This window comes from Dipodomys ordii, unplaced genomic scaffold (genome assembly GCF_000151885.1).
Source record: "Dipodomys ordii isolate 6190 unplaced genomic scaffold, Dord_2.0 Scaffold203, whole genome shotgun sequence".
Lineage (NCBI taxonomy): Eukaryota > Metazoa > Chordata > Mammalia > Rodentia > Heteromyidae > Dipodomys > Dipodomys ordii.
The window spans coordinates 2,753,878-2,779,988 of record NW_012267419.1 but is presented as its reverse complement, the minus strand read 5'-3'; the positions used below and the strand labels follow the sequence as shown (position 1 = coordinate 2,779,988).

Here is a 26,111-nt window from a genome sequence, read left to right as displayed (position 1 = left end):
AAGCCCCATGACTGACAAAAAAAGAAAAAAGAAAAAAAACCCACACTAGACACAGTCCTAGTCCCATAGTTCAAGGAAGTGGATAAGCATTATAGAGGAAGTAATATAGGTAATCAAATAATGAATTTAGGTACTGTTGGCTACTTGAGCTGCAATGACAATGACAAGGGAGGACTCTCAGAAAATGGTAGTTAAGCTAAGATGTATGCTTTGAGCACTAGATGCCCAAGACCAAGAGGAAGACAATTTTGACTGCTAGAGAAAGCATAGGGATACAGGGACAAATTAATTATAGGATGGGATTGTTTTAAAAACATACTTTTAGCTGTGTCTAAATTATCATTAGAATCATTGGAATGAGACAAATAAAGAAGCTATTTTATAACAACTACTTTTCCATTTAATTTTGTGTAGGAGATAATTTCATATGATAATACCTATATGGCACAGATTGCATTTTGAAAAATTTCTCCCCTTCCATCTTCCATTGTCCTTTCCGTCCCCTCTGCTCCCTGTTCTCAGACAGTGTTTGGTGAGTATCATTATTATATGACTGTAGATATAGGTATAGATGTAGATATATAGCTATACATAAACATATATGAATATGTATGCAATGTATCATGTCCCTTCAATACTCTTTACCTGTTTTTGTTGTCTTGCTTACCACTGATCCCCTCTTAGATATCAATTTTTAATCTAATCTTTGTTTTTCTCTCCAATTTATTTTTATTTATTTATTTATTTTTGGGTCCGGTAGTGGGGACTGAACTCTGGGCCTGGGCGCTGTCCCTCAGCTCTTCAGCTCAAGGCTAGCACTCTACTACTTAAGCCACAGCGCCACTTCCGGTTTTTTCTTTTTGCTTATGTGGTGCTGAGGAGTCAAACCTAGGGCCTCGAGCATGCAAGGCAAGCGCTCTACTACTGAGCCACCTTCCCAGCCCCTCTCTCCAATTTAATATACTCTAGTTCAGTCCATCTCTCACTTAAGGTCTCATGGTACTTTTACACTAAATGTTACTGTAAAAATTTGTTGACAAATATTAATTCTCCACTTTGACTATTGTAATTGCTAAATGTTAGGTTCTATTAACCAGGATCTGGTATTATAAGATTCAACGAACCCAATAAGTGTTAGAATTGATGAATATATTCATATGTAATTTCTACATGAACTTCATTTCTATCCCTTCTAAATAAGCATTCAATTGAAAATTTTTAAGCATAACAAACAGAAAATTTCTTTTAAATTTTTCTTTCATTGTAAAGGTGATATAAAGAAGGGTGACATCGGGCTGGGAAGGTGGTTCAGTGGTAGAGTGCTTGCCTTGCATGCATGAGGCCCTGGGTTGGATTCCTCAGCACCACATAAGCAGATAAAAAAGCCGGAAGTGGTGCTGTGGCTCAAGTGGTAGAGCACTAGCCTTGAGCTGAAGAGCTGAGGGACAGTGCCCAGGCCCAGAGTTCAGGCTCATGACCGGACCAAAAAAAAAAAGAAAAGAAAAGAAAAAGAACAAAGGAAAAGAGGGGTGACAGTTACATAAGGTAAGGAATGCAATTCTTGTCAAACATTGTTACCCCCTCACTCCTTTTTCTCCCACATTCCCTAATTCCCAACAATTTCCTCTTAAGTAGTTAATTTCATTTCCAACATAATGTCTTGTATCACTGTTGAATTGGTTCATCAATTGTTCTGTCTCTTCATTTTGTTATTCTCCTTCCCTTCCCCAAATTGAATAAATTTATATACAAGACATGAGTTACCAAAATCAAAAAGAATGAGAAGTCGTGGAGATGGGAAGGCAGGGATGGTAGGGGAAATAAAAAGGAGGAGACAATAATGCTTGATAAGAAATGTACTCATTACCTTGCTCATGTAGTTGTAACCTCTCTGTATGGTATTTTCACAATAAAAACTTATTTAAAAAATAAATAAAAATAAATTTTATTTATGCTTTAAAAAAAGAGTGAGAATATATGATAAACCAAAAGGGAAAAAAATAACTTCACAAAATACATTAAAAAATGAAACAAAAACAAAAATAACCCTCTTCTTTCCATATCTTAGAGTTCATTTCAATTAGCATAATTTCATATGGTCATATGTATGTAGCTACTGAGCTACTGTGATCCTTTACTAGGACTATCCTAGAAACATACTAATTATTACAGATGAGGGAAACCATGGAGCCTGTTTCTTTGAGTCTGGCTTAATTCCTTTAATATGATTTTTTCCAAGTCTTTCCATTTCCTTATGAATGGGGCAATCAGTTAGTCCCCAGATACATCTCTGCCATCTTCTACCTTCTCTACCCAGAAAATTTTGTGTGTGAATACCACATATTTCTTCCAAAATGAAAAGCATGAAGAAAAGTTATATATTTTCTTATTGTTTGAAACATTCACAATCAAACAATTGGCAATGACTATGAGTAGTTCAGAGTCATAGTCTCTAGTGATAACTTCTACTGTTTCTGTAACCATTTTGCCTTTATTCAAACCCTCATATAGATTCAGATTCTACCTTTACCATTTAGGCAGGCAGCCTGAACTTTCTGTGCCTCTGTTTCTATATCTATCAAATTAGGACTTAAATATCATCTTGTCTCATAAAATTGCTATAAAGATGAAACAATTTAGTACCTAAAAATGATTAATGTCTGGAATACTGCATGCTCATATTTAAATTTAACCACCATTATCTTTCTTCCATTGTGATCATTCAGGTAAGAATCTACAAAATGAAAGTACATAAGTCTGAAGCGAATGAGAATAAGTGATAAAAGTAAATTACTTTTCTATAAAGATCCATGGCCTGCATTATTTGCTTACACTCTTTTCTCAATTCCTGCCACTAAATCCTTTCCTTTGTTTACATTAGTGTGTGTGTGTGTGTGTGTGTGCGTGTGTGTGTGTGTGTGTGTGTGCAAGCACGCATGCACGCCATTCCTGGAACTTGATGTCAGAGCCCAGAGGCTATCCCTTAAATTATTATGCTCAAAGCACTGGTTCTAATACTTGAGTTACAGATACACTTCATTTTTTTTGGAAGTTTGAGATAAGAATCTTGTACACTTTTCTGCCTGAGCTGGGTTCAAACTGTGATCTTCAGATCTCATCCACTAGAGGAACTAGGTTTATATGCATGAGTCACTGGCACACATTTGTTTGCATTTTTTAATTTTCCTTTACAGCAATCCCTTTATGACTGTTTCTCCTTGTGAATTTGAGTTGTAATGCACTATATTAGATGGTTCTAATATAAAAATAAATTGAATTGTTTCTTTTGTACTTAAGTCTAAAGGTAAGTAAGGATATTCTTTTCACATTCAAAAAATACTGTTCCTATAATTGCCTTAGTCCTACATTCACAATTATAACTTGAGTTTGAAGGTAAGTTTTACATTTTAAGAAAGATTGTTATCTGAATTAAAATATACATTTTTATATTGTTGATTCTGAAAAAACTTAGTCTAAATTCAAATATAACCACCAGATTTTGCTTTTGTTTTTTTGGGGTTTTTTTAGCATATGCAACTTTAATCAAACAAAAGTCCCAAATGTACAAGTGAAAAAAAGAAGAAAACAGTTGACACAGGCTTAACTAGTATCAGCTACTTTTATGTACAGCTGTATAAGTTCAAAAAAGCTATCTTATATGTATGTACAAAAGTTTATACACAGATCTGTACATAAGGGTCTATACATTTTATTTCCTCAGAACCCTTAGGTGCCACCTCTTAATGAAGACACCAGCACATCATTCACATACCTTACAAAAAGAAAGAATTTTCAGGATTGACCGCACTGTGCATCCTGTATTTAGACCATGTAGGTACTGCTCCTACATTGGTTAAGATCGTTCTATCATGTGAGACCATGCCATGTGTGTGGGTTCCCTAAAGAGCTTCACCTGGAGTGTTCCAAAGTAAAAGCATATAAACCAACCCAAGATGAAGCAGCATTGTCCTGCCCAGGTTGCCACCATAGGTCTAGATGTGTGTGAGCCTGCCTGCCTGCCGTGCCCTCACTGTCGGTACTCCAACTCATCTACACTGATGACTTTGGCAGGCATGGAGGGTAGGAGCTGCTGCAGCACATCTGAGCCAAACCATTTGGCAAGGCCCACAGGGGAGCTGCTCCTTTGACTGGGGCGATGCTCTAACTGGGAGTGCATGTGCGGCAGGCCTGACTGACTGGGCACATTCTGAAGAGTTGTTTGTACGCTGACAGCTGCTGCTTGGGATCCAGAGCCTGGAGGATGCAGAAATGAGCGCTGGAGCTGTTGTTGCATCATTGCCAGATGCAGAGGTTTTCCAGGAGGAGGGTTTAGGAGGGGATGGTTAGCAGGAGCAGGTAAGGGGTAAAAGGGCTGACCCAGGATGGGGCCAGATAGTCCCTGAAAATGTGTCAAGTCCAGGCCAGGAGGAAGCACACCAGCTTGAAGCAAACTTGGGAGATGTTGTGGATGTACTCCTTGGGCCAGCATCCTCTGGACCAATCCTGGGTGGAGCTGGTGAGCAGGCTGAACAATAGGGACATGGGGAACAAGGGGAACTTGGTGGGTGGGGCGGAGAAAAGGTGTTCCTGGAACTGGGGATGCCAAGGTGGGTGTTTTTCTCCCAGCTGTTTTAGGTCGGTAATCTTGTTCTTTAGTGTAACCGTGGGGTGGAACATGAAGGCTGCTGTAATGGTGACAGTTTTAGATTTGTTGTAGGCGAAGACTCTTGATCCACATTAGATATGGAATTGGACAGCAGGTTGTCTTCACTGGCCTTCAGAATATCCTCTTTACTGTCACCAGCAGCCGCCTTTCCAGGTACTGTTTCCTCCTTGCTTTTCTCTTTGCTCTCGTACATCTTCTGGATCACTGAGGTAGGGGTGAAGGAAGGAGAAAGCATGCTTGTGATTGAAGCAGCAGGGGTTGGGGATGAAGAATTCCCTCCGTGCACAGGTGCTGGTGACTTCGTTACTCACTGTTGCCTGTTTCTAAATCCATCTCTGATTCTGTACACCTGTGAGTTGCCAAAACCAGGCTGGTAGAAGTTTGCTGCCTGGACTGCAAGGTCATGTGGTAGGGCCAGCCCTGCCAAAGCTGCCTGCTGCAACTCCATCTGACTCATCTGGGCCTTGACAGGGCTCATGGGCTTGTGCATGCCCTGAAATGGGTCTCCAAGTAGTTGCTGGGGTCCTGGTGCAAAACCAGTTTGTGATGGTATTCGTGGGCGAAGGCAGTCTGCTGAAGCTGCTCGAGTTTGAAACATCTGTGACATGGGAGGAGAGGGTGCTCTTTGGCCCAGTAAAGAGGTGTTAGGTTCCAAGCTCCCCATAAGGCCACTCAGAAGATTGGAAGAAGCAGGTCTCTGAACTGGTTGACCCAGAAGTTCCTACAGGATGTTCTTTGAGACAGTTTGGCCTGGAATTTCAGTAGGGGATATCAAATGGCTTTCAAGATTTCGACTAACTTTGGGCTGAGAAGGCAAAGTCCCACTGGCCTTCATGGTGCTCACAAGCTTGTTGAATGCAGTCATGTCTCCATCTTTCTTCAGTAGTCGGCTGCTCGTTACATCACTCAAGGTCTCTTCTAAATGCTCTGCCATGAAGGATGTTGAATTGTTCACATGCTGGTCCACCTTCAGGCCCTTGAGTCCTGCTTCCACTTCTTCTACTGACAGCACAACACCTGAATGTGCTGCAAGTCTTTCCAGTTCTTCATGTGATATTGACCCGAGGCTGCTAGATCTGCTTCCAGACTGGCTTGGGTTAGAGAACCATCTACTGAATCGACTGGCAGAGACGGATCCTTCTCCCAAAACATCTTCTATCATTGAAGCCAAGCATGGCACCTTATCAAGGTTAAAGAACTCATTGAAGTCAAATTCTCCTGGGGCCTGCTCAGGCAGAATGGCATCCCGTGGTACTTCCTGATCAGTAGTGGGCTCCTGGGCCAGGATGACCTCCACCTCGTCCTCTTCAGCCACTCCTCCATTGCACTCGACTATGCCTTCCTTCACAGAGGTTGTCCGTCGCCTTGTTCTTTTTCTGTTTTTGTGATCTTCTTCTAGTATCTTATCATCAAAGCCAGTCAGCTCAATGGTTTCAGATTGACTTGTGGGTCCAGCTGAGAACCATTCTTGTTCTTCTTCAGTACATGAATCATTTATTCTCGGCTCCCCAAAGATACGCTTACTATCCCCATACTCTCTCCTGAAACGCTTATCCTTATAGTCCCTCTCTTGGACTCGGTCTCGGTCTCTCAAATCACGCAAGTCCTTGTCACAGAGACGGTGGTCCTTCTCAAAGGTCCAGACAGAGATTATCCTCCCACTGCCAATCCTTCGCTCGCCGAGCAGGCGAAGCCCATCACTGTCTTTCTCCAGTGGACTTCCTGAGTGTGGAGAGCTAACAGCAGCTGTCACGTGGCAGCCCCCGCCAAAGCTTCGTCACTGTGGGCTGAGAACAACATCCAAGTCATCTTCTCTCACACGCTCTCGTGGATCTACTATCCTGCACACCAAGGATGGGCGATCTGAATCTCACTCTTTCTTCAGTGTTTCTACTGGTGAGCTTCACCCTGGAGTCGAGTAGAGAGATGCATGCCACTTCTCAGGATCCCAAACACCATCACTGTCGTACTTTTCGGAGAGGCATGAGGGCCTCTGTTTGGAATGGGGGTGTTCTTTTATATCCAAGAGCTCCTCTTTTGAATAGCGATGGGGGGATCTGGAGGTCAGCAGCTTCTTCAGGTCAAGGAAAGCATCTCCATTTTCTGTTTCACTGACACAATTCTCCTATCCATGACTTCTTAGTCTTCAATTTTTTTGCGCTCGGTGCTTCTGCCGCTGGGCGGCCCTGCTCCTCGGCCGGCATTGTTCCCCTCCCCACTGCCCGCGCGGGTCTCAGTGCTGCTCCCGGCGGCCTTTACTCTGGGGGCAGCCTCCCTGCGCCCCCCCACTCCCACTCCCCCCACGCACGTGCACACACCCAGATTATGCTTTTGAAGGAACAAAAGACCATAACCCTTATGCTAACCATTTTATTTTATAATCTGCCAAATAAAGTATGTTTCAAACTAGTCTCTTGTGAAACTAGTCTCTTATGAATGTATATAAACAAAATTCTACATTTCAATAGATAATTTTTCATTGATAGACATAACAGGTCATGGGGTCTGAACTCTGGGCCTGGGTGCTCTCCCTCAGCTCTTCAGCTCAAGGCTTGGGCTCTACCACTTGAGTCACACAGTGCCACTTCTGGCTTTTTCTGCTTATTTTGTGCTGAGGAATCAAACCCAGGGCCTCATGCATGCAAGGCAATCATTGTATCACTTTGCAGCCCGGAAAAGTCATTTAGGCTGTAAAAACCTAAAAAGTTTATATCCACTTAGAAGAATAATCTTAAGAAATTATTGGAATTGCTGCAAATCTAATGTTTGGTTTAATGATAATATATTAAATATATTTTTGATATTCAAACATTTTTATAATAAGCTACTAGAGAATTTGCTAAATAGTTATAATCTAATGGGAAACATTGCTTTATTAGGTTTTTATGTTTTATTTCAGTATATTCTATGGTGTATTGTAGAATGTTGAAGTAATCATATCTGTTACTGTGTTTAAAACAAGTTTCATTTGCAAACTCTTTTTTTCAGTTCTGGGGCTTGAACTCTGGGCCTGGAAGCTGTCCCTGGGCTTTTCAGCTCAGGGTGAGCGCTCCGCTTGAGCCACAGCACCACTTCCAGTTTTTTAGTGGTTTATTGGAGATAAGAGTCTCAAGGACTTTCCTGCCTAGGATGGTTTATCCTCAGATCCTCAAATCTCAGCCTTCTGAGTAGCTAGGATTACAGGCTGAGTCACAGATTCCTGGCTTCATTTTCAAACTCTTTAATCAAGACCTCATTTAGAATATGGACTTTACATTTTTCTCTGCATTAAAAAGAGCTTATTATTTTCTAATATTGACATGTTCTCTCCTAATCTATCTCACATGAACAATTTATACATGAATATTAACACTGCCAGAAGAGGCAAATCTCATACATAGGGAAAGGCTCTTCTCCCAGATGAACAACTCTCATACTAAAATACCTTCTGTAGTTACAACTCTGTACCTTGGAGTGCTACCAAGAGAAGACAGGTAGGAAATGATAAAAATTGAGATGGAGAGGGCCCAAGATGGCAGAATAAAAATCTTTCATGACAAACAGAAACTGAAGGAATTCATGAACACATAACCAAAATTACAAAGGATAATAAAGGGAAAAATACAATCTAATGAAAACAGAAAAAACCCCAGCATTGAATAAAAATTACTAGAAAACTAGTTTAGTAAACACAAGAAGCAGAAAGAAGGAAACTATTGGAAAACAACTAAATGGTACAAAACATACCATATTTCTCCATAGTAACATTAAACATCAATGGGCTCAATTCCTCAAAGAAGACAGAGCAGCAGATTGAATCAAAACACAAAATCTAACCAATTGTTGTCTCCAAGAAACATCTCACAGATAAAAATGAACACAAATTCAGAGTGAAGAGGTGGAAAAAGATCCTTCATGGTAATACGTCCTGCAAGATGTTAGGAGAATGCATACTGTTATCTGATAAAATAGACTACTCATTCAAATAAATACAAAAGGGGAAAGACTGGGCAAAAATGAGGAAAGGGGTGACACTGTTCAAAATGAAATGTCCTCATTATCTGACTAATGTAACTAACAAGTCTACATTACCTCTACAATAAAAAATAAAATAGATACAAAAAAGTAAGGAAGGTCATTACGTATTAATAAAGGAAATGTTCGTGGAAGAAGAAATCACAGTGGTTATTTTTTTATGCAACAAACAATGGAGTACATGAATATATTCAACAAATGCTCTCAGACTTGCAAAACATGATTGATGCCAACATAATAATGAGGGAGAATTTAACATTCCACTCTCACCAAAGGACAGGTCAAGCAAACAAAAGACTAGAAAATAATCTTCTTAATTAAATGACACTGAAACACAAATGAACATCTACAGAGTATTTCACCCAACAATCAAAAAAGTTACATTCTTCTCAGCAGTCATGTAATATTCTACAAAATTGAGCATATTCTAAGACACCCAATAAGCCTCAGCAATTATAAAAGGATCCATATAACTCTTCGTATCCTATCTGATTACAGTGGAATTGAATTAATTCTAAACAACAAAACATGATGCAGAAAACATTCAAACACATGGAAAGCTAATGATACACTACTAAACAACTGGTGGATCACTGAAGAAATAAAGAAGGAAAGCAGAAAGCTCTTATAATTCAATGAAAATGAAAACACATCATACCGGTACCCCTGGGATAGAGCAAAGTCACTGTTGAGAAGAAACTACAAAGTTCTAAGCATGCACATAAAGAAAACACAAGCAGTGAAAGTAAATATCCTCAGGATGCAACTAAACACTAAAACTTATAGGCATAGGCAGAAATTTCTTGAAAAGAGTTCCAGGGGCACAGCAATTATGAGAGATATTTGACAAATGGGATTAAGACAAAATGAAAGGTTTCTGCACTACAAAGGACATAGTTAATAATCTAGAAAGATAGCCACAGACTGAGAGAAGATTTTTATCAGCAATACAAAACAACAACAACAAGGAGCTCAAGACCCTAACCCCTCCCAAAGGTAGGAAACCAATCTTTAAATGGGCAACAGAGCCAAGGAGAGACCTTTTGGATTCCAAGAATAGGTAATAATAGCAAAGAGACACATGAAGAAGTGCTCAACAATCCTGGCCATTAAAGAAAGGCAAATCAAAAGAACACAGGCCAACAGTTAGATGGCCAACAGTTTCAATTTGAGAAGCAAATATTTTCATAGATATGAGGGAAAAGGAACCCTATTTTATTTTTTTATTATGAAAATACCGTATAGAGGGGTAACAATTACATGGACAAGATAATGAGTACATTCTTATCAAGCATTGTTACCTCCTACTTTGTTTCCCCTTCCCGTCCCACCCCCCCAACCCTGCCAAAGTTGTAAACTGGTTTTTTGACATAACGATTTGTACATCTCATTGTTGCAATGGGTCCACCTGTATCCCTATTTAAACAATTTGTTTTTTCCCTTCCTTTCCACAAATTATACCAACATCAAATACAATGAAAGCAGGGGTTATACCGTGGGGGAGGGACATACAAATCAACAAAGAAATCATTTTATAAATATGTTAGAAACAATTGCATGAAAGTAAAAACATTTGAATACTTATCTTGGGGAAGGAACCCTATTTTAATGTTGGTGAGAATGTATACTAGTATAACTACTCTGGATAGCGGTCTGGAGTTACTTCTAAAAACTAAGCTTAGACCTTTCCTAAAACCCAGTCGTAACACTCCTGGACATGTACCCTGAACATCACAAACCAGGATTCCATAAGCACATTTGCACACCCATGGTCATTGCTGCATTATTAATGAAATCCAAGTTATAGAAACAACCCAGGTGCCCTACAATAGATGAATGGATTAAAAAAAGTGCTACCTATCTAAACATAATGGAATTTTACATAGCCATTAAAAAGAATAATATTGTGCTATTTTTCAAGGAAAAGAATGGACATAGAACAAATCATCTTAAGTGAGGTAAGCCAATCTCAGTGAGACAAACATCACATGTTCATATGTAGAAGCTAGATCTAAAATACACTAGGACATAATAAATTGTATAGAACTCTAGTCATTCATACACAGTGAGACCTAAGGAGCATACTCTTAGAGGAGGAGTATACAGGCACAATACCTATATGTCTCTGACTTTATAAAACAGGATTTATCAAAACAAATTCTAGGCATTGGAAAAAAAATTTATTTCTCTAAGCTATTTTTTTCTTTTTCCATCTTATTTATTAAAGTATCTGTCTTTAGAAGGCTAAGATTGATACAAAAATGGAGGAATAAAGGATAAACAAAGACAACAGTTGTACTCACTAGAAACTATGTTGAAAATGAACTATGTAACTTGTGTTTGGGAGCAGGAAGGGAAAACTGGGAGAGAGCAAGGGAAGGTGTGGCATTTTCCAAAAAGAAATGTACTAATTACTTGACATATGTAACTGTAACTGCTCTATGTATCATGTTTATAACAATAAAAAGTAAAATATTGAAAGCAAATTTAATACATGTATTTCACACGTATTACACATTGTGTCAACACTAATTTGATCTTGACATTTAGGCATCAATAAGCCAGTTTACATAACCAGTCATAAATTATAATTTCATTGTTTTAGACTATGCTCTTTTACTTTTCTTTATACCCATTTTATACTATAAGGATATTTAATCCTCAGTATTTTTATCGCAGTGTGTGCCATAATGTTCTGTAGCACAAATAATACCTAACCAATCCATATTAATATGTTTTTCCTTCAGTAATATTAGATTGTTTTCTTGTTAAAATATAGGATGGGCACATATACTACTTGACCAGCAGCATTCTTATTTTATTTTGTTGGTCATGGGGCCTGAAATCTGGGCCTGGGTGCTGTCCCTCAGCTCTTCAGCTCAAGGATAGCATGCTACCATGTGAACCACAGTGCCACTTCTGGCCTTTTCTGCTTATGTGGTACTGAGGAATGGAACCCAGGGCCTCATGCATGCGAGGCAAGCACTCTACCACTGAGCCACTTTCCCAGCCTTGACCAGCAGCATTTAAAAGGGCATTATTCAAGCAACAACTAGAACGAGAAAATCTAGATTATATTTCAGTGTTTACAGAGATGTGCTTTTATGTCTCAATTTTTATCTACTTTTTTTTTTTTTGCTAGTGCTGGGGCTAAAAATCTGGACCTGGCTGTTGTCCCTGAGCTTCTTTTGCTCAAGGCTTGCACTCTACCAGTTGAGCCTCAGCGCCACTTCTAGTTTTGTTGACTAGTTTGTTGGAGATAAGAGTCTCACAGACTTTTCTGAGTGGGCTGGCTTCAAACTGCCATCTTCAGATTTGTGCCTCCTGAGTAGCTTGAGTTGAACACATGAGCAACCAGTGCTAGGATTTCATTTTAATTTTATGATGATGGTAGATTAATTTTAAGCTTAGCAGGGACTATATTTGATCACTGTTATGGAAAGAGCAGAAAGACCTGTTGGTTAATGTGGGTTTTTTTTTGGTCTTGGAGCTTGAACTCTGGTCCGGGGTGCTAAACCCTCAGCTCTTCAACTCTAGGCTAATGCTCTACCACTTGACCACAGCACCACTTCTTGCTTTTTCTGTTTATGTGGTTCTGAGGAATCAAACCAGGGCCCCATGCCTGTGAGACAAGCATTCTACCACTAAACCACCTCCCCAGCCTTGGGTTAATGTGTGTAGGAAGGAACTAGATACACAGCTCAAAAAATGTTTACCAGCTATCACCCATTGTAATCATCACTGATCTGTGGATTTAGTTCATGCAAAATATATATACATGCATATACATATCAGATTTATTTATGTATGTAATCTTAGTAACAAGCAGTACAAAGAAACAAATATCATTTTGATTTATAGTAGTTAAAAATCTTTCATTAAAGTTTTAGTGTGGTAAAATTCCTCTTTTAGTTAGCATTTTAAACCATTTAAGAACCAATTTTCATAGTAGTTGGTAATTTATCACAAAATGGTTAACCTGTTCAATAGTATTTTGTAGTGTTTTGCAATAGAAAGCCTTATTCACAGTTATATTTTCCTTTCTTGACATTATCTCTTGATTCTATTATGTGCACAATGGACATATAAAAGCTTTCCTGAGTGTTGTTCTTGTTCTAAATTAAATTAAAACAGAAAGCACAGCACTTATTTTTTCAGGAAAAAAAGAGAAAGCTTCTATGAAAAAATAAAACCTGCATTCCAAGGTTAAGTAATTAAAAGTTTCATTTCATATAAATTTGACCAGTCACCTATACATAGCAATGTTGGGAAGAAATCAATTACTAGATCTTTAATAGACTAATCATCTTATATTTAATTACCATATCAATAATACCAATTCACCTTTACAGCTAAATTGGCAATAATCTTACTAATTAATTAAAAGAAAAGCTACAAGGTAACTTGATAAGTGTTGTTTCCACAAAATGCAAATTCAAAGAGGAAAAAATAGAAGAAAATTAGTCTGGACAGTGTATTTTAAAAAATAGATTTATTGCTATATTAGTATTTCCCTAATACAAGTTTTGGAAGTGAATACTTTCATTAACATTTTATATCTATTAGCAATGCAAAATTATGTGTATTCAATGCATTACTAACTCTGAGTAAAAGAGAAAAATCCATTACTGTCTGGGACATCAGTTATTATTTGTTCATTTAATAAACATTTATTATTTTGAAATTTTGGAAATACAAAGCTGAGTAAGTTATATATTTAGAAAGTATATAATATACAGAGTAAATAATCTACAATCAAATGGATGTCATGTTATAAATACTATAAAAGAGGCACGGTCAATTTGTGCTATCACAAAGCAAAAGAAAAAGAAAACACCCTGAGTAAATCTGAGAAGGCTCCCTCAAGGAGGTGATAACAAAGCAGGCCTTGTGCATAGGGAGAAAAGGCATTATTTCACTTGCAAAGATATAAAGATATAAAAGCACATGACATAGTTAAGAAAGTTCAGTCTAACTGGAATTTAGTTTTTAATAAGTAAAATACAATAATATTTTGAAGCAGAAAAAAAAACAGAACATGGTACAATTGGGAAGGACAGTCTATGCCAAGTTAAAGAGTTTAAACTTCAAAGCACGAGCTTTTGGGAGTCTTTGCCTTACAATATCTTTGTTTTCAGCATGAACAATTGTCTTGATGGCATTCTTTAAGAAATGGAAGTCAGGGAATCCTTTGTGAACTTGTTAATAGAACAATTGAATAGAAGAAGTAAAATGACAATGGGAATGGAACAGAGGTTCAAATGCATTCATAAATAAGTTATGAATAACTGAAATGAAGCAGACTATGGGTATTAAAAAGAAAGAGGAAGTAAAGATTTGGCAAAAGTTATTAGTTAAGGCAATTAACTGGAAGATAAAACTAATCATTGTAGGAGGAAATCTAAGAAAATACGAAGGAGAAGAATAAGTAATAATACTTGCAGATTGAACATATCTCACAGACAATTAAAATAGACAGAAATAGAATATAGTAATTCAGGATGAAATTGAGATGACAATAAAAATACGAGTCATTAAGTTGTATTATTAAAGGTGTGATGGTAGCACATATAAAAAGCGCATAGAAGAGAATGGGGATAATCATACTGGAAAATAACAAGAAATATATGGAAAAGAACATAAGATCTGACACAAAGATATATGATGGAATGATGGATGAGACATTTATAATATTTTTAATGTATATTGCCAAAGCATACAAATATTGTAATAATTACTGAAATCTCTTCACCTTATAAGTTATATTCTTGGCAAGATAATATAATTTCCCTAAAATTTCTGTCATAAAGTTTATAAAATGAAATTCCAGGACATATTTAATGACATATGTACTGATGTTAGCTTGTACTGTTGATCCTGAATGATCATCTGTGTGAAGGGGATATGAAATTTATGTACAAAACAATATTGTTATCCAGATATAGATCATTGTTCACCACATTTAAAGAACATTTGAATATTATTACAACATAATGATATCTCAATATAATGTGTATCATTGTAATAAAAGACTATTGCATTTCTTCAAAATATTTTTAGCAAGTTGTTAAAGAAAGAAACATATCATTTTTTTACTTCTTAGAATAACTGTAATTGAAAGTATGAAATTGTTCAAAAACCAAAAAAAGTTCATATTTCTCATGATAAGATGGAAATAAATCACTTTATTTCAGTATCATTTCATCACTGTAACATAGAATTTAGGAAACAGGCAGCTGTGGGTAGGGAAAGAGTACTGGAGACAGTGAAGAAGGGAGAATATGGTCTATTTATACATTATGTGGAATGAAACTTATTAACATAGGCTTGGGAAAACAGTAATAGAGGCTTCAATATGATCAAGGTAGAATATATGTATATAGGGACATGTGAAATGTTATCACTTTGAAATTCTAACATAAAGATGGATGAAATTTACTATTTCTACAAAGGATAAAACTGAGGTTTCGATTGGAATTGTGTTGATTATGCAAGTCATTTGGATAGTGTGTCAATTTTAATAGCCTTAATTGTTCTAATCCATATATATCGTAAACCTTTCCATTTTGTTTTATTTTTCACTTCTTCAATATTTTATTTTTATATGCTTTACAGCCTTAATTACATGTACTTCTAGTCACTTTATTTTAATTGTGTCTATTGTATATGGGATTACTTTCATAACATTCAACAAATTGGTTCTTAGTATATACAATTTTTACTGATTTTGTATGCTGACTTTGGATCTTCTAATTTCACTGACTTTGAGTTCACAATTCAAAATTTGTTAACAGGGATGGGTTTATTGTCTTCCAACTTGCCTGCATATTATTTTATTTCACTTGCCTATTTATTATGGCTAAACTTTCCAGTAATCTTAGGAATAAGAGTCGTGAGAGTTGACACTCTTTGTTAAACTCATTTTCTTTAAACTTTTGTATTGTCAAGATAATGTGCAGTGGGTTTATATTTACATAAATAAGTTAATAAGTACATTTCTTGTCAAACTTGTTACTCCCTTATCTCATTTTTCTCTTTCTTTTCTGCACCCTCACCCTAAGTTGTACAGGTATTTTCATACATATTGTCTTGTGTATGTTGCTGTGGCATTGGTTTCCCCACTTGTCTTTTGTCTCACCATTCTGTTGTTCCCCTTCTCTTCCCTAATTCACATAAACGTATATACAAAACCAGAGTACCAAAATCAAATAACAGTGACAAAAAGGGGTTATTCCACAGGAGAAAGAACATACAAAAGAAACAAAAAAATCACAAAGTATATTATAAACAACAACAAAGAAAAACCTCTTCTGTCCATGTCTTGGAGTTCACTTTCCTTAGCATCATCGTATATGGTATTATGTACATAGTTATTGAGCTATTCTGCTCATCTGCTTAGATTATCTTAGACATATACAAATTATTGCAAATAAGGAATACCATAGCACCTATGTATTTTGGAGGCTGGCTTACTTCACTTAATATGATTTTTTCCAAGATTTTCCATTTCCTTACAAATGGAATGGAGTCATTCTTTCTGATGGAGGGATATATATATATATATATATATATATATATATATATATATTACATGTATATGTATATATATATGTGTGTGTGTGTCTGTATGTGTGTCTGTGTGTGTGTGTGTGTGTCTGTGTGACTGTGTGTCTCTGTGTGTGTCTCTGTGTGTGTCTCTGTGTGTATGTGTGTGTCTGTGTGTGTGTGTCTGTGTCTGTGTGTCACATTTTCTTGATCCATTCATCTACTGAGAGGCATCTGGGTTTGTTCCATGTCTTAGCTATACTAAATAATGCTGCAATAAATATAGTTGTGTTGGTAGCTTTAGTATGGTTTTATTTGTGATCATTCAAGTAAATGCCCAAAAGTGGGATTGCTAGGTCATAGGGGAACTCTATGTGTACTCTTTGGAGGAAATTCCATATTGCTTTCCAGATTTGTTGAAGAAGTTGTCACTCCCACCAACAATACAGCAGGATTCCGTTTTGGCCACATCCCCTCCAGCATCTGTTATTATATTTCTTGATTATCGCCATTCTAACTGAAGTGAGGTGGAATCCCAATGTTGTTTTGATTTGCATTTCTTTTATGGTCAGAGATGTTGAGCATTACTTAATGTGTCTATTGGCCATTCTTATTTGCTCTTCAGAGAAATATCTCTTTTTTAGCACACTTGTTAATTGGGCAGATGTGTTTTTGAGGATTAATTTTGGGGAGATTTAATTTTTTTATTCGGAGAATACTGTACAGAGGAGTTACAATTACATGGACAACATAACGAGTACATTTCTAATCAAGCATTGTTGCCTCCTCGTTTCCCCTTCCCATCCCTTCCCATACTCCTCCGCTCGCCCAACTTTGTCCTCTCCCCACCCCCCACCAAAGTTGTTAAGTTCGTTTTTCAACATAACATCTTGTACATCTCATTGTTGCAGTGGGTCCACCTGCATCCTCACTTAAACGATTTGTTTTTTCCCCTTCCCCTCCACAAATTATACCAACATCAAATACAGCGAAAGCAGGGGTTATACCGTGGGGGAGGGACATACAAAGCAATATAGAAATCATTTCATAAATATGATAGAAACAATTGCATGAAAGGGAAAAAACATTTAAATACTTATCTTGGGGTTCATTCCCCTAACATCAACTTATCTGACCTTTTCTGCTTGACTCAAACATATACTAGCTATTGCAAATAAGGGAAACCATGGGACCTATGTTTCTTTGGGCCTGGCTTACTTCACTTAATACACTTTTTTTCCAAGTCTTTCCATTTCCTAACAAATGGGGCAATGACATTCTTTCTGATGGAGGCATAGATTTCCATTGTGTATATATACCACATTTTCTTGATCCATTCATCTAGTTAGGGGCATCTGGGTTAGCTCCATATCTTAGCTATAGTAAATAATGCTGCAATAAACATAGTCGTTCTGGGAGCTTTAGTGTGGTCTTGTTTGTGAACATTAGGGTAAATGCCCAAAAGTGGGATTGCTGGGTCATAGGGGAGCTCTATGTGGTGTCTTTTGAGGAACCTCCATACTGCTTTTCAAAGTGGTTGAACAAGTTTACATTCCCACCAACAATGCAGTAAGGTTCCCTTCTGTCTGCATCCCCTCCAGAATCTGTTGTTATTAGAGTTATTGATTATAGCCATTCTAACTGGGGTGAGGTGGTATCTCAATATTGTTTTGATTTGCATTTCTTTTATGGCCAGAGAGGTTGAGAATTTCTTCATGTGTCTATTGGCCATCCTTCTTTTCTGTTCAGAGAAGTTTCTCTTTAAGTCTTTCGCATTGATTTTCATCATAGAAATGGGTCTATAGTTCTCTTTTTTTGATGAGTACCTGTCTCATTTTGGGACAAGGGTTATGAGTTTGGTAGTGAGCTTTTGCTTTAAATTTCATTAAAGAATTAGAAGCATATTGGTGTGAATTCAGCTTTGAAGGCCCTGTATAGTTCAGTTGTGAATCCATCTGGTCCTGGGCTTTTCTTGGATGGGAGGACCCTTATTGCTGTTTCTATTTCAATGCTTGATATGGGTCCATGTATTTGGTTTAAATCTTCTGGGTTTAGTTAGGGGATATAAATATTTCCTAGAAATTCTTCCATTTCTTCCATATTCTCAAATTTGTCAACATAAAGATTTGAGAAGTATTCCCTTATATTGTTCTGAATATTGGTTGTTTCAGTGGTGGTTTCCATTCTCATCTCTGATTTTGTTTTTTTCGGGTGTGTTTCTTCTTTCTTTTAAAGAAAATTTGCTTAGGGTCACTCAATTTTGTTATTTTTTTTCAAAGAAACAACTCTCTTTTATTGATTCTTTCTATGTTTTTTGGACTCTTTCATTTAATTCTAATTTAATTTTAATCATTTGTTTCGATCTACTGGATTGGGGATTGGCTTGTTGTCCATTATCTGCCAGTATCAAAAATGTCATTCTTCTCAGGTGGTGCGGGAAGGGCTACCTTCCAAACGCTATTCTATGACCAGGAGTGAGTATGTCTTGTGTGGTACTCATGTCTTTCTCTTGGTTTTCTGTCTATCCATGATCTGTGTCCTTCTATCATCAGTAGGATGAGTATTTCCACTCCTTGTCAGTTCATGCTGATAGTGAGTAGAAGCCACTCACACTCTGTCTCTGGCACCATTGTCCCAGGCTCTGTCTGGTGATATAAAGGCAGTCACCAGCAAGTGCTCATATCTGTCTCCTTAAACAGGCTTCCTGAATTTTTCTTCTCTGGCACAAATCTCTGCATTATGATGGCTCCCTTGGTATGAACCGCTAGCCTTGACTTTTCACTAGAACACTAAAATCGGTTTCTTTGTGAGAGCTCAGTTATCCCCAAGCTGTACCTATGCCATCTTGCTCAAGAATTGGCATTCTTATCTGGATCTATGTTTTACAGAAAGTCTTTTGTTTTTGTTTTTTTCCCATTCACTGTCATGTTGTCTGTCAGTTGCCCCTTCATTGTGCTGAGATAGATTACTATTACATGTAATGTGTAAATTGTATTTATTATGAGGAAGAATTCATTTTTTAATGCTTTTTATGCATCTAAAGAGGTTGTCAAATAATTTTGTCATTCATTCTTGAAATCCATCATTTATTCATTTGTATATGATATAATATCTTCTCATCTTAGGGATAAATAGACTCATGAGCGTGGTTAATAGTTTTTTTCCCTAATATCTGTTGTTGAAGGAACTTAACTGAATTCTTGTAATTTATCATTTTTTGGTAAAAAACCGAGATTGAAAATGCCTCTTTGCTTTACTGCAGTCTTTATGCTGTGATCTCACTTTTTCTGACTCGTAGTTTTTCCTCTGTCCTTTTTTGGAATTTAGAATTCTTTTCTCATCCATCTTGAAGTAGAAATATTTTTGTAGTAGGAGTTGAGCATTGAGTCCTTCTATTTAGTCCTCATGCCAATATTCTACTTTGACATATTTCCTTCTGGCACCGCTGAGCTTCTTGTATGCTTGGTTTTGTTTCTGTTATTATTTGGGAGAAATTTTTAACCATTATTACTTTAAATATTTCTTCTTCATCTTTTTCTTCTTTCTTTTATGGGATTTCAAGTCCAGAAATGTCTCTCTGCTTATGAATGCCTGGCTCTCTTATTTTCACTCTTTTTCCTTAAACTTACCTTGAAGCTCAATGATTCTTATCATGGCCACATTTACAGATAAATCCATTGAAGACTTTGTAATCATATCTTTATTTCTGTTTTGATTGTTTTGATCTTTGATACTACTTCTCTACTTGAATGGCTCTTTTACTTTTACACATTTTCCACATATTTGTAGAGATTTTAATGCTTTCAATATACTAATTATAAGCACTTCAAATTCTCCATAAGTTAGCCAAAATTTATGCCATGTATATTTCTAATTATTTTCCCTTGTCTCTTGGGAATATGTTAGTTTTTCCATTTCCTAAGCTCTGAAAAGCTTTTCTGAAAGCTAAACATTTTGTATAGGAAAATAGAAACATGGTAATTTATTTTTATGCCTGGAAAATTATGTGCCTTTTCCTTTTCCTGGGTCTCTAGTTCAACGGTTCTTGTTAATATAATTAGGTATGGGAAGGCTTTGAAGTTAATTGTTGCTATAGTTACTCTCATGCTACCATAGGCTATATATTCTTCTAGCATTTAAAGTTGGAGTGCGTTTATAAGAGAGATTTTATCAATATATGCTCCAATCTCAGTCATTTTTTTCCTTAATATTATTTCTCTTGGCAAATTTCATGTTGTTCTACCCTTTTAGGTTTATAGTAGAGATTGAAAGACTTGTCTGTATTTTAATTAAACCCCAGTGTTAGGTTACATTCCTTGTATGAATTGGAGTATGGTTTTCTCAATGTTACTTGCTTCTAAGACTGTAATTCTCAACTCTGTATGAATGTATGCATCCTACTCTGGTGGTAGAGGATGGTGTTTTCTCCATTCACAACTCCCTAAGCACAATATATTTTTTGTTGTGGTTTGTTCCCATTTCTTCTTCATACACATAAGTACTTAGACTGTTAGGACTGAGAAGAAAGAGGACTTGCAAGAAAGTTCTTCATGGATTTTGGCTGTTGTCTGAGCATCTAGTATCTCCTTTTCCCATTTCTTGTGCCAGGATGACTTAGAAAATGTTTACTGCAATTATAAAGGAAAACCATATATAAGATATCGTTCCTAAATTTGAGGCCCCAGGAGTAAAGATCTAATTGCCCACCAATTACATTAACTGAAATTTTAATGTGTAGGTGCCACATCTCACTCCAAAAACTCAGTGCTTGTTTGTGTCAATCAACATCTGTCTCCCTTTTTACTTAGGTTTGATAAGAAGCTGTTCAATGCTAGCAACCAGAAGGCTTTAGAAAAGTTGTGAACTTGATGCTTTCTCTCTTTACCACATTGTGAAATTGGTAATGAAGTTCTTTCTAGCTCTTCGCATCCACTATAAAGAAATATTTTTCACTTTTGCAATGTCAGACTCTCTGGTATGAATTCTCTTAGAGGCAGTTTTAGAGACAGTTTCATTATGATCAATTGGAGTACCTTTGAATACAGAAAATATTGTCCAACCTCAATCTTGAACCAGAAGTTCTGAAAGCAAGTTCAAAGAACACATGTAAAAGTTTTACTTATGACTATGCTTCAGAAGCTTTGGTATGGGAAATAGTCATGGAGAGATTTCTTAGCACACTTATTACTTTTATTACAAGGGTCTATAACTGTGAGACCTGTTGGAGTTTAGTAAAATGAATTTATTTCAAATTATTGAATTTCTTCTGGAAAGGGATATTTGGAAAGGGCACATCCTGTTGCTTACATTAAAAGCTTCATTGCAAAAGTATTGATAGAGTAAATTCTTAATATGTAACTATTGAAAGATAAACAAATGAATATTTGTTTGATTTGTTTCAATTCATGCAAGAATAGTATAAAACAAAAACCGATTTTTAAATTTCTTTGTAATGACATAATTTTAGAACTAGAGATAAAAATGGAAATATAGAAAACTTTTAAAAGGGTTAGGTTTCATGCAAGTTTTATTAAAACTCTCCATAAATCAGCTTGCTCTGGTTAGGGAATGTATTTATATTTTCAATAAAAGTAAAAATAGTTTCTGAAGAAAGAATCTTGCTAAAAATGAAACTAGGTTGACGAAGGCATGGGCTCTCAAGACCCCATCTGAGTTCCTGTGTGCCCTAAGGGTGTGTGCTGGCATGCATTACTCTGCGGGGGGGAAAGGGGATACCCCTTCCTCCATGCGGGGCAAAGGGCCTGTGCCCAGTGCCAGACTCAGGTGATGGTTTTTGGAAAGTGCCATTCGTGCTCCTCCTAGTTCTTTGTGTAGCATTATGCCTCAAGATTCCTTTTTTTTTAAATGAAAATAACATACAGAAGAGTTAAAATTACATGGGCAAGATAATGAGTACATTTCTTATCAAGCATTGTTGCCTCCTCCTTTGTTTCCCCTTCCTATACCTTTCCATATCCCCCCTCAACCCCTATATTCCTCCCCTCACGCCAAAGTTGTAAAGTTCGTTTTTCAAAATAACGACTTGTACATCTCATTGTTGCAATGAGTCCACCGGTATCCCTATTTAAGCGATTTGTTTTTTCCCTTCCCCTCCACAAATTATACCAACATCAAATACAGTGAAAGCAAGGGTTATATCGTGGGGGAGGGACATACAAAGCAACAAAGAAATCATCTTATAAATATGTTAGAAACAATCGCATGAAAGAAAAAAACATTTGAATACTTATCTTGGGGTTCATTTCACCTAACATCAAATTATCTGACCTTTCCTGCAAGTCGTAATAGCCCCACAAGGGTCTCATATCCTTTTGTTTTTTAATGGAGCCCCACCTGCACCTTGCTTCTTCTTTTATTACCTTGAACAATTTTTCCAATCACTGATTAAAAGTTGCTAATTTTCCACATTCCCCAAGAAGGTCAACTTTCTGTCCCGCGATTGTCTCATGGCTATCCTGTAACTGTCTCCTGACTACAGACTTACCATCTCTGCCTCTATGGCTTATACATGTGTATGATGTTTTAATAAACTTTGTCTATACCAGCGTGGTATTGTCTCTTTCTGCCTACCAGAAACCGAGTTCCCAGGTCTCGCTGTGTGAACAGCAACACTAGGTAAATTGCTATTATGAAATTCAAAAGAAGAAATTAGATTGTGTTTCATTATCAATTTTTAAAAAAATCTCCTTTACGACAAAAAATATTTCCATGAATCTTTGCCTGGACTATTATATCAGAGACATCTCATACCAACTTGTGAGATTATGATAATACACAGAGTTTCATGTAATTATATTATATTTCTCTATTGACTGAGAGAAATCCTGGATGGAAAAGGATGGAATTAACGTGAAACCAGTAAAGGAGTACTTTTTTTTTTAATTGTGAAAATACCATACAGAGGGGTTACAATTGCATGAGCAAGGTAATGAGTGCATTTCTTATCAAGCATTGTTGCCTCCTTCTTTATTTCCCCTTCCTATCCCTTCCCATCTGCCCCACTCCCACCCCACCTCCCCGGCCAAAGTTGTAAAGTCAGTTTTTCAATATAACAACTGGTACATTGCATTGTTGCAATGGGTCTACCTGTATCCCTCTTTAAACAATTTGTTTTTTTTTCTTCCCCTCCAAAAATTATACCCACATCAAATACAGTGAAAACAGGGGTTATATCATGGGGGAGGGACAGACAAAGCAACAAAGAAATCATCTTACAAATATATTAGAAACGATCGCAAGAAAGAAAAAAAAAACATTGGAATCCTTATCTTGAGGTTCATTTCACCTAACATCAATTTATCTATCCATTTCTGCTTGTCTCAGACATATACTAGTTATTGCAAATAAGGGAAACCATAGTACCTATGTTTCTTTGGGCTTGGCTTACTTCACTTACTGTAATTTTTTCCAAGTCTTTCCATTTCTTAACAAATGGGGCAATGTTATTCTTTCTGATGGAGGCATAGAATTCCATTGTGTATATATACCACATTTTCTTGATCCATTCATCTACTGAGGGGCATCTGGGTTGGTTGCATATCTTACTATGGTAAATAATGCTGCAATAAACATAGTTGTGCTGGTAGCTTTAGTGTGGTCTTGTTTGTGAACATTTGGGTAAATGCCCAAAAGAGGGATTGCTGGGTCATAGTGGAGCTCTATGTGGCATCTTTTGAGCAACCTCCATACTATTTTCCAAAGTGGTAGAACAAGTTTACACTCCCACCAACAATGCAGTAGGCTTCCCTTCTCTCCACATCCTCTCCAGCATCTGTTGTTATTAGAGTTCTTGATTATAGCCATTTTAATGTGTGAGGCAGAATGTCAATGTTGTTTGGATTTGCATTTCATTTATGGCTAAAGAGGTTGAGTATCTCTTCTTGTGTCTATTGGCCATCCTTCTTTCCTCTTCAGAGAAGTTTCTCTTTACGTCCTTAGCCCACTTATTTATTGGGCAGTAGTTTCTTTGAGAATTTGTTGCTGGGGGGATTTAATTTTTTGAGTTCCAGGTATATTTTAGATATGAGACCCTTGTGCATTGTATGGCTAGTGAAGATCTCCCAATCCGTGGGCTTTCCATTGATCTTGCTAGCTATGTCCTTTGCCATGCAGAAGCTCTGCAATTTCATGCAATCCCATTTGTCCAACCTTTCTTTGACTTGTTGTGTTTATGGGTCTCTTTTAAGAAAATTTCATCCTGTGTTAAGGAGACCTAGGGTTTCTCTTATTCCATACTGTAATGTTTTCAGAGTGTCTGCATTGACTCCGAGGTCTTTGATCCACTTGGAGTTGAATCTGGTACATGGTGATATATGAGGATCTAGCTTTAGTTTTCTACAAGTGATTAACCACTTTTGCCAGCACCATTTACTGAAGAGGCTGTCTTTCTTCCATTCTTTTTTTCTTTTTTAGCTCCCTTATCGAAGATTAGTTGGCTATAGGTCTGTGGGTTCAATTCTGTGTTTTCAATTCTATTCCATTGGTCCTGTGGTCTGTTCTTGTGCCTTTACCAAGCTGTTTTGATTTCTATGGCTTTGTAGTAGAGTTTGAAATTTGCTATTGATATTCCTCCAGCACAGTTCTTTCTGTTAAGGATCATTTTTGCTATTCGGGGTCTTTTGGATTGCCTCTTCTATTTCCTTCAAGAATGAGGTTGCAATATTGATATGTATCACATTGAATTTGTAGATAGCCTTGGGAAGTATTGTCATTGTGAAGCAGTACTTTTGAATATATCTTACCCCACCAACTCGTATGAAAAATTTATTTGCTTTGCACTGTCTCTCCATTTACACATATAACTTTAATTTGTATACAAGTTCATATTAAGACTTGAATATGCTAATGGTGTGGCAAAGGATATCTTAGTTTGTTCTTTATTAAACTTTGAAAGAGATAGACAAGAACAAATCAGCAAGAAGTCAGTAGTTTAGCACAGATATAACAATTTCTGTTATTTTCTTTCCCCTATAATCTGGGCATATAGCATTGAATTTTTACACTTATGTTTGGGAAAAATTAGCTCAACACCTCAACGTGCTTCTATCTTTGATATAGTACCAAGATAGGGCAGTTGTTGAGCCTTTGGTTTTTAGGTAGATCTAGATTGGTCATTCAGTATGAGACACATCTAATGAAATTATTTTGTGCTTCTTTTGGGGAACTAGGATTTTTTGTTTACAAATACTTGTAGTCTTTTTGCATGAATCAACAAGAAATATACAGTCATAATTACAAATATTTGCTATTTAGAAAACAGGACTTTCTTTAATGTGCACAAAGCTGGCTATTTCTTGAGTCATAATATTTTATGTAAATCTAACAGAAATTAACTGAAATCTACCAGTGAGGCTGGCTCACCAACACTATTTTGCTTAATTATGTTTAATCTAATTGATTTTTAAAATTTTTAACTTTATTGTAAAGGTGTTGTACAGAGGGGTTACAGTTACATAAGTAAGGCTATTATTACATTTCTTCCTGAATGTTGTTACAACTTATCTCATTTTTTCCCACTTTCTCTGACCTCCGGGCCTCTTGCAAACACTCTACCGCTTGAACCATGAAAATCCTTCAGTATTTGACAATGATTTTCAGAAGACTTTCATGCTTTTGTCTAGACTTCTCTCAAATTATAATCATTCTACCTCTGCCTTTCGAATACCTGGGGAAATAAGCAGATACCTATTTTATTTTTATAGCAAAAGTTAATTATGCAAAGAAGTTGATGTGCATATTTTTACTTCGATGAAATTCAATTTCTAGATATTATTCTTTCTTAAATGACCTCCCTGCTTTGAACAATTGTTAATAAGTTTCATTATGGTATTTTCATACATATATAATGTACCTATTGTATATACAT

At 36.6% G+C, this 26,111-nt stretch overlaps 1 protein-coding gene across 1 annotated transcript; it reads right to left on the bottom strand.

Annotated features, from left to right (window-relative positions):
* Nucleotides 1-3,615: 3,615 nt before the first annotated feature.
* On the bottom strand, nucleotides 3,616-19,570 carry LOC105999910 (eukaryotic translation initiation factor 4E transporter-like). The gene is given in 3 exon segments (XM_013035068.1): nucleotides 3,616-4,664; nucleotides 4,666-6,791; nucleotides 19,508-19,570. Coding segments are annotated over 3 exon segments (2,826 nt in total). The 3' UTR covers nucleotides 3,616-4,027.
* Between the last annotated feature and the right edge of the window lie 6,541 nt (nucleotides 19,571-26,111).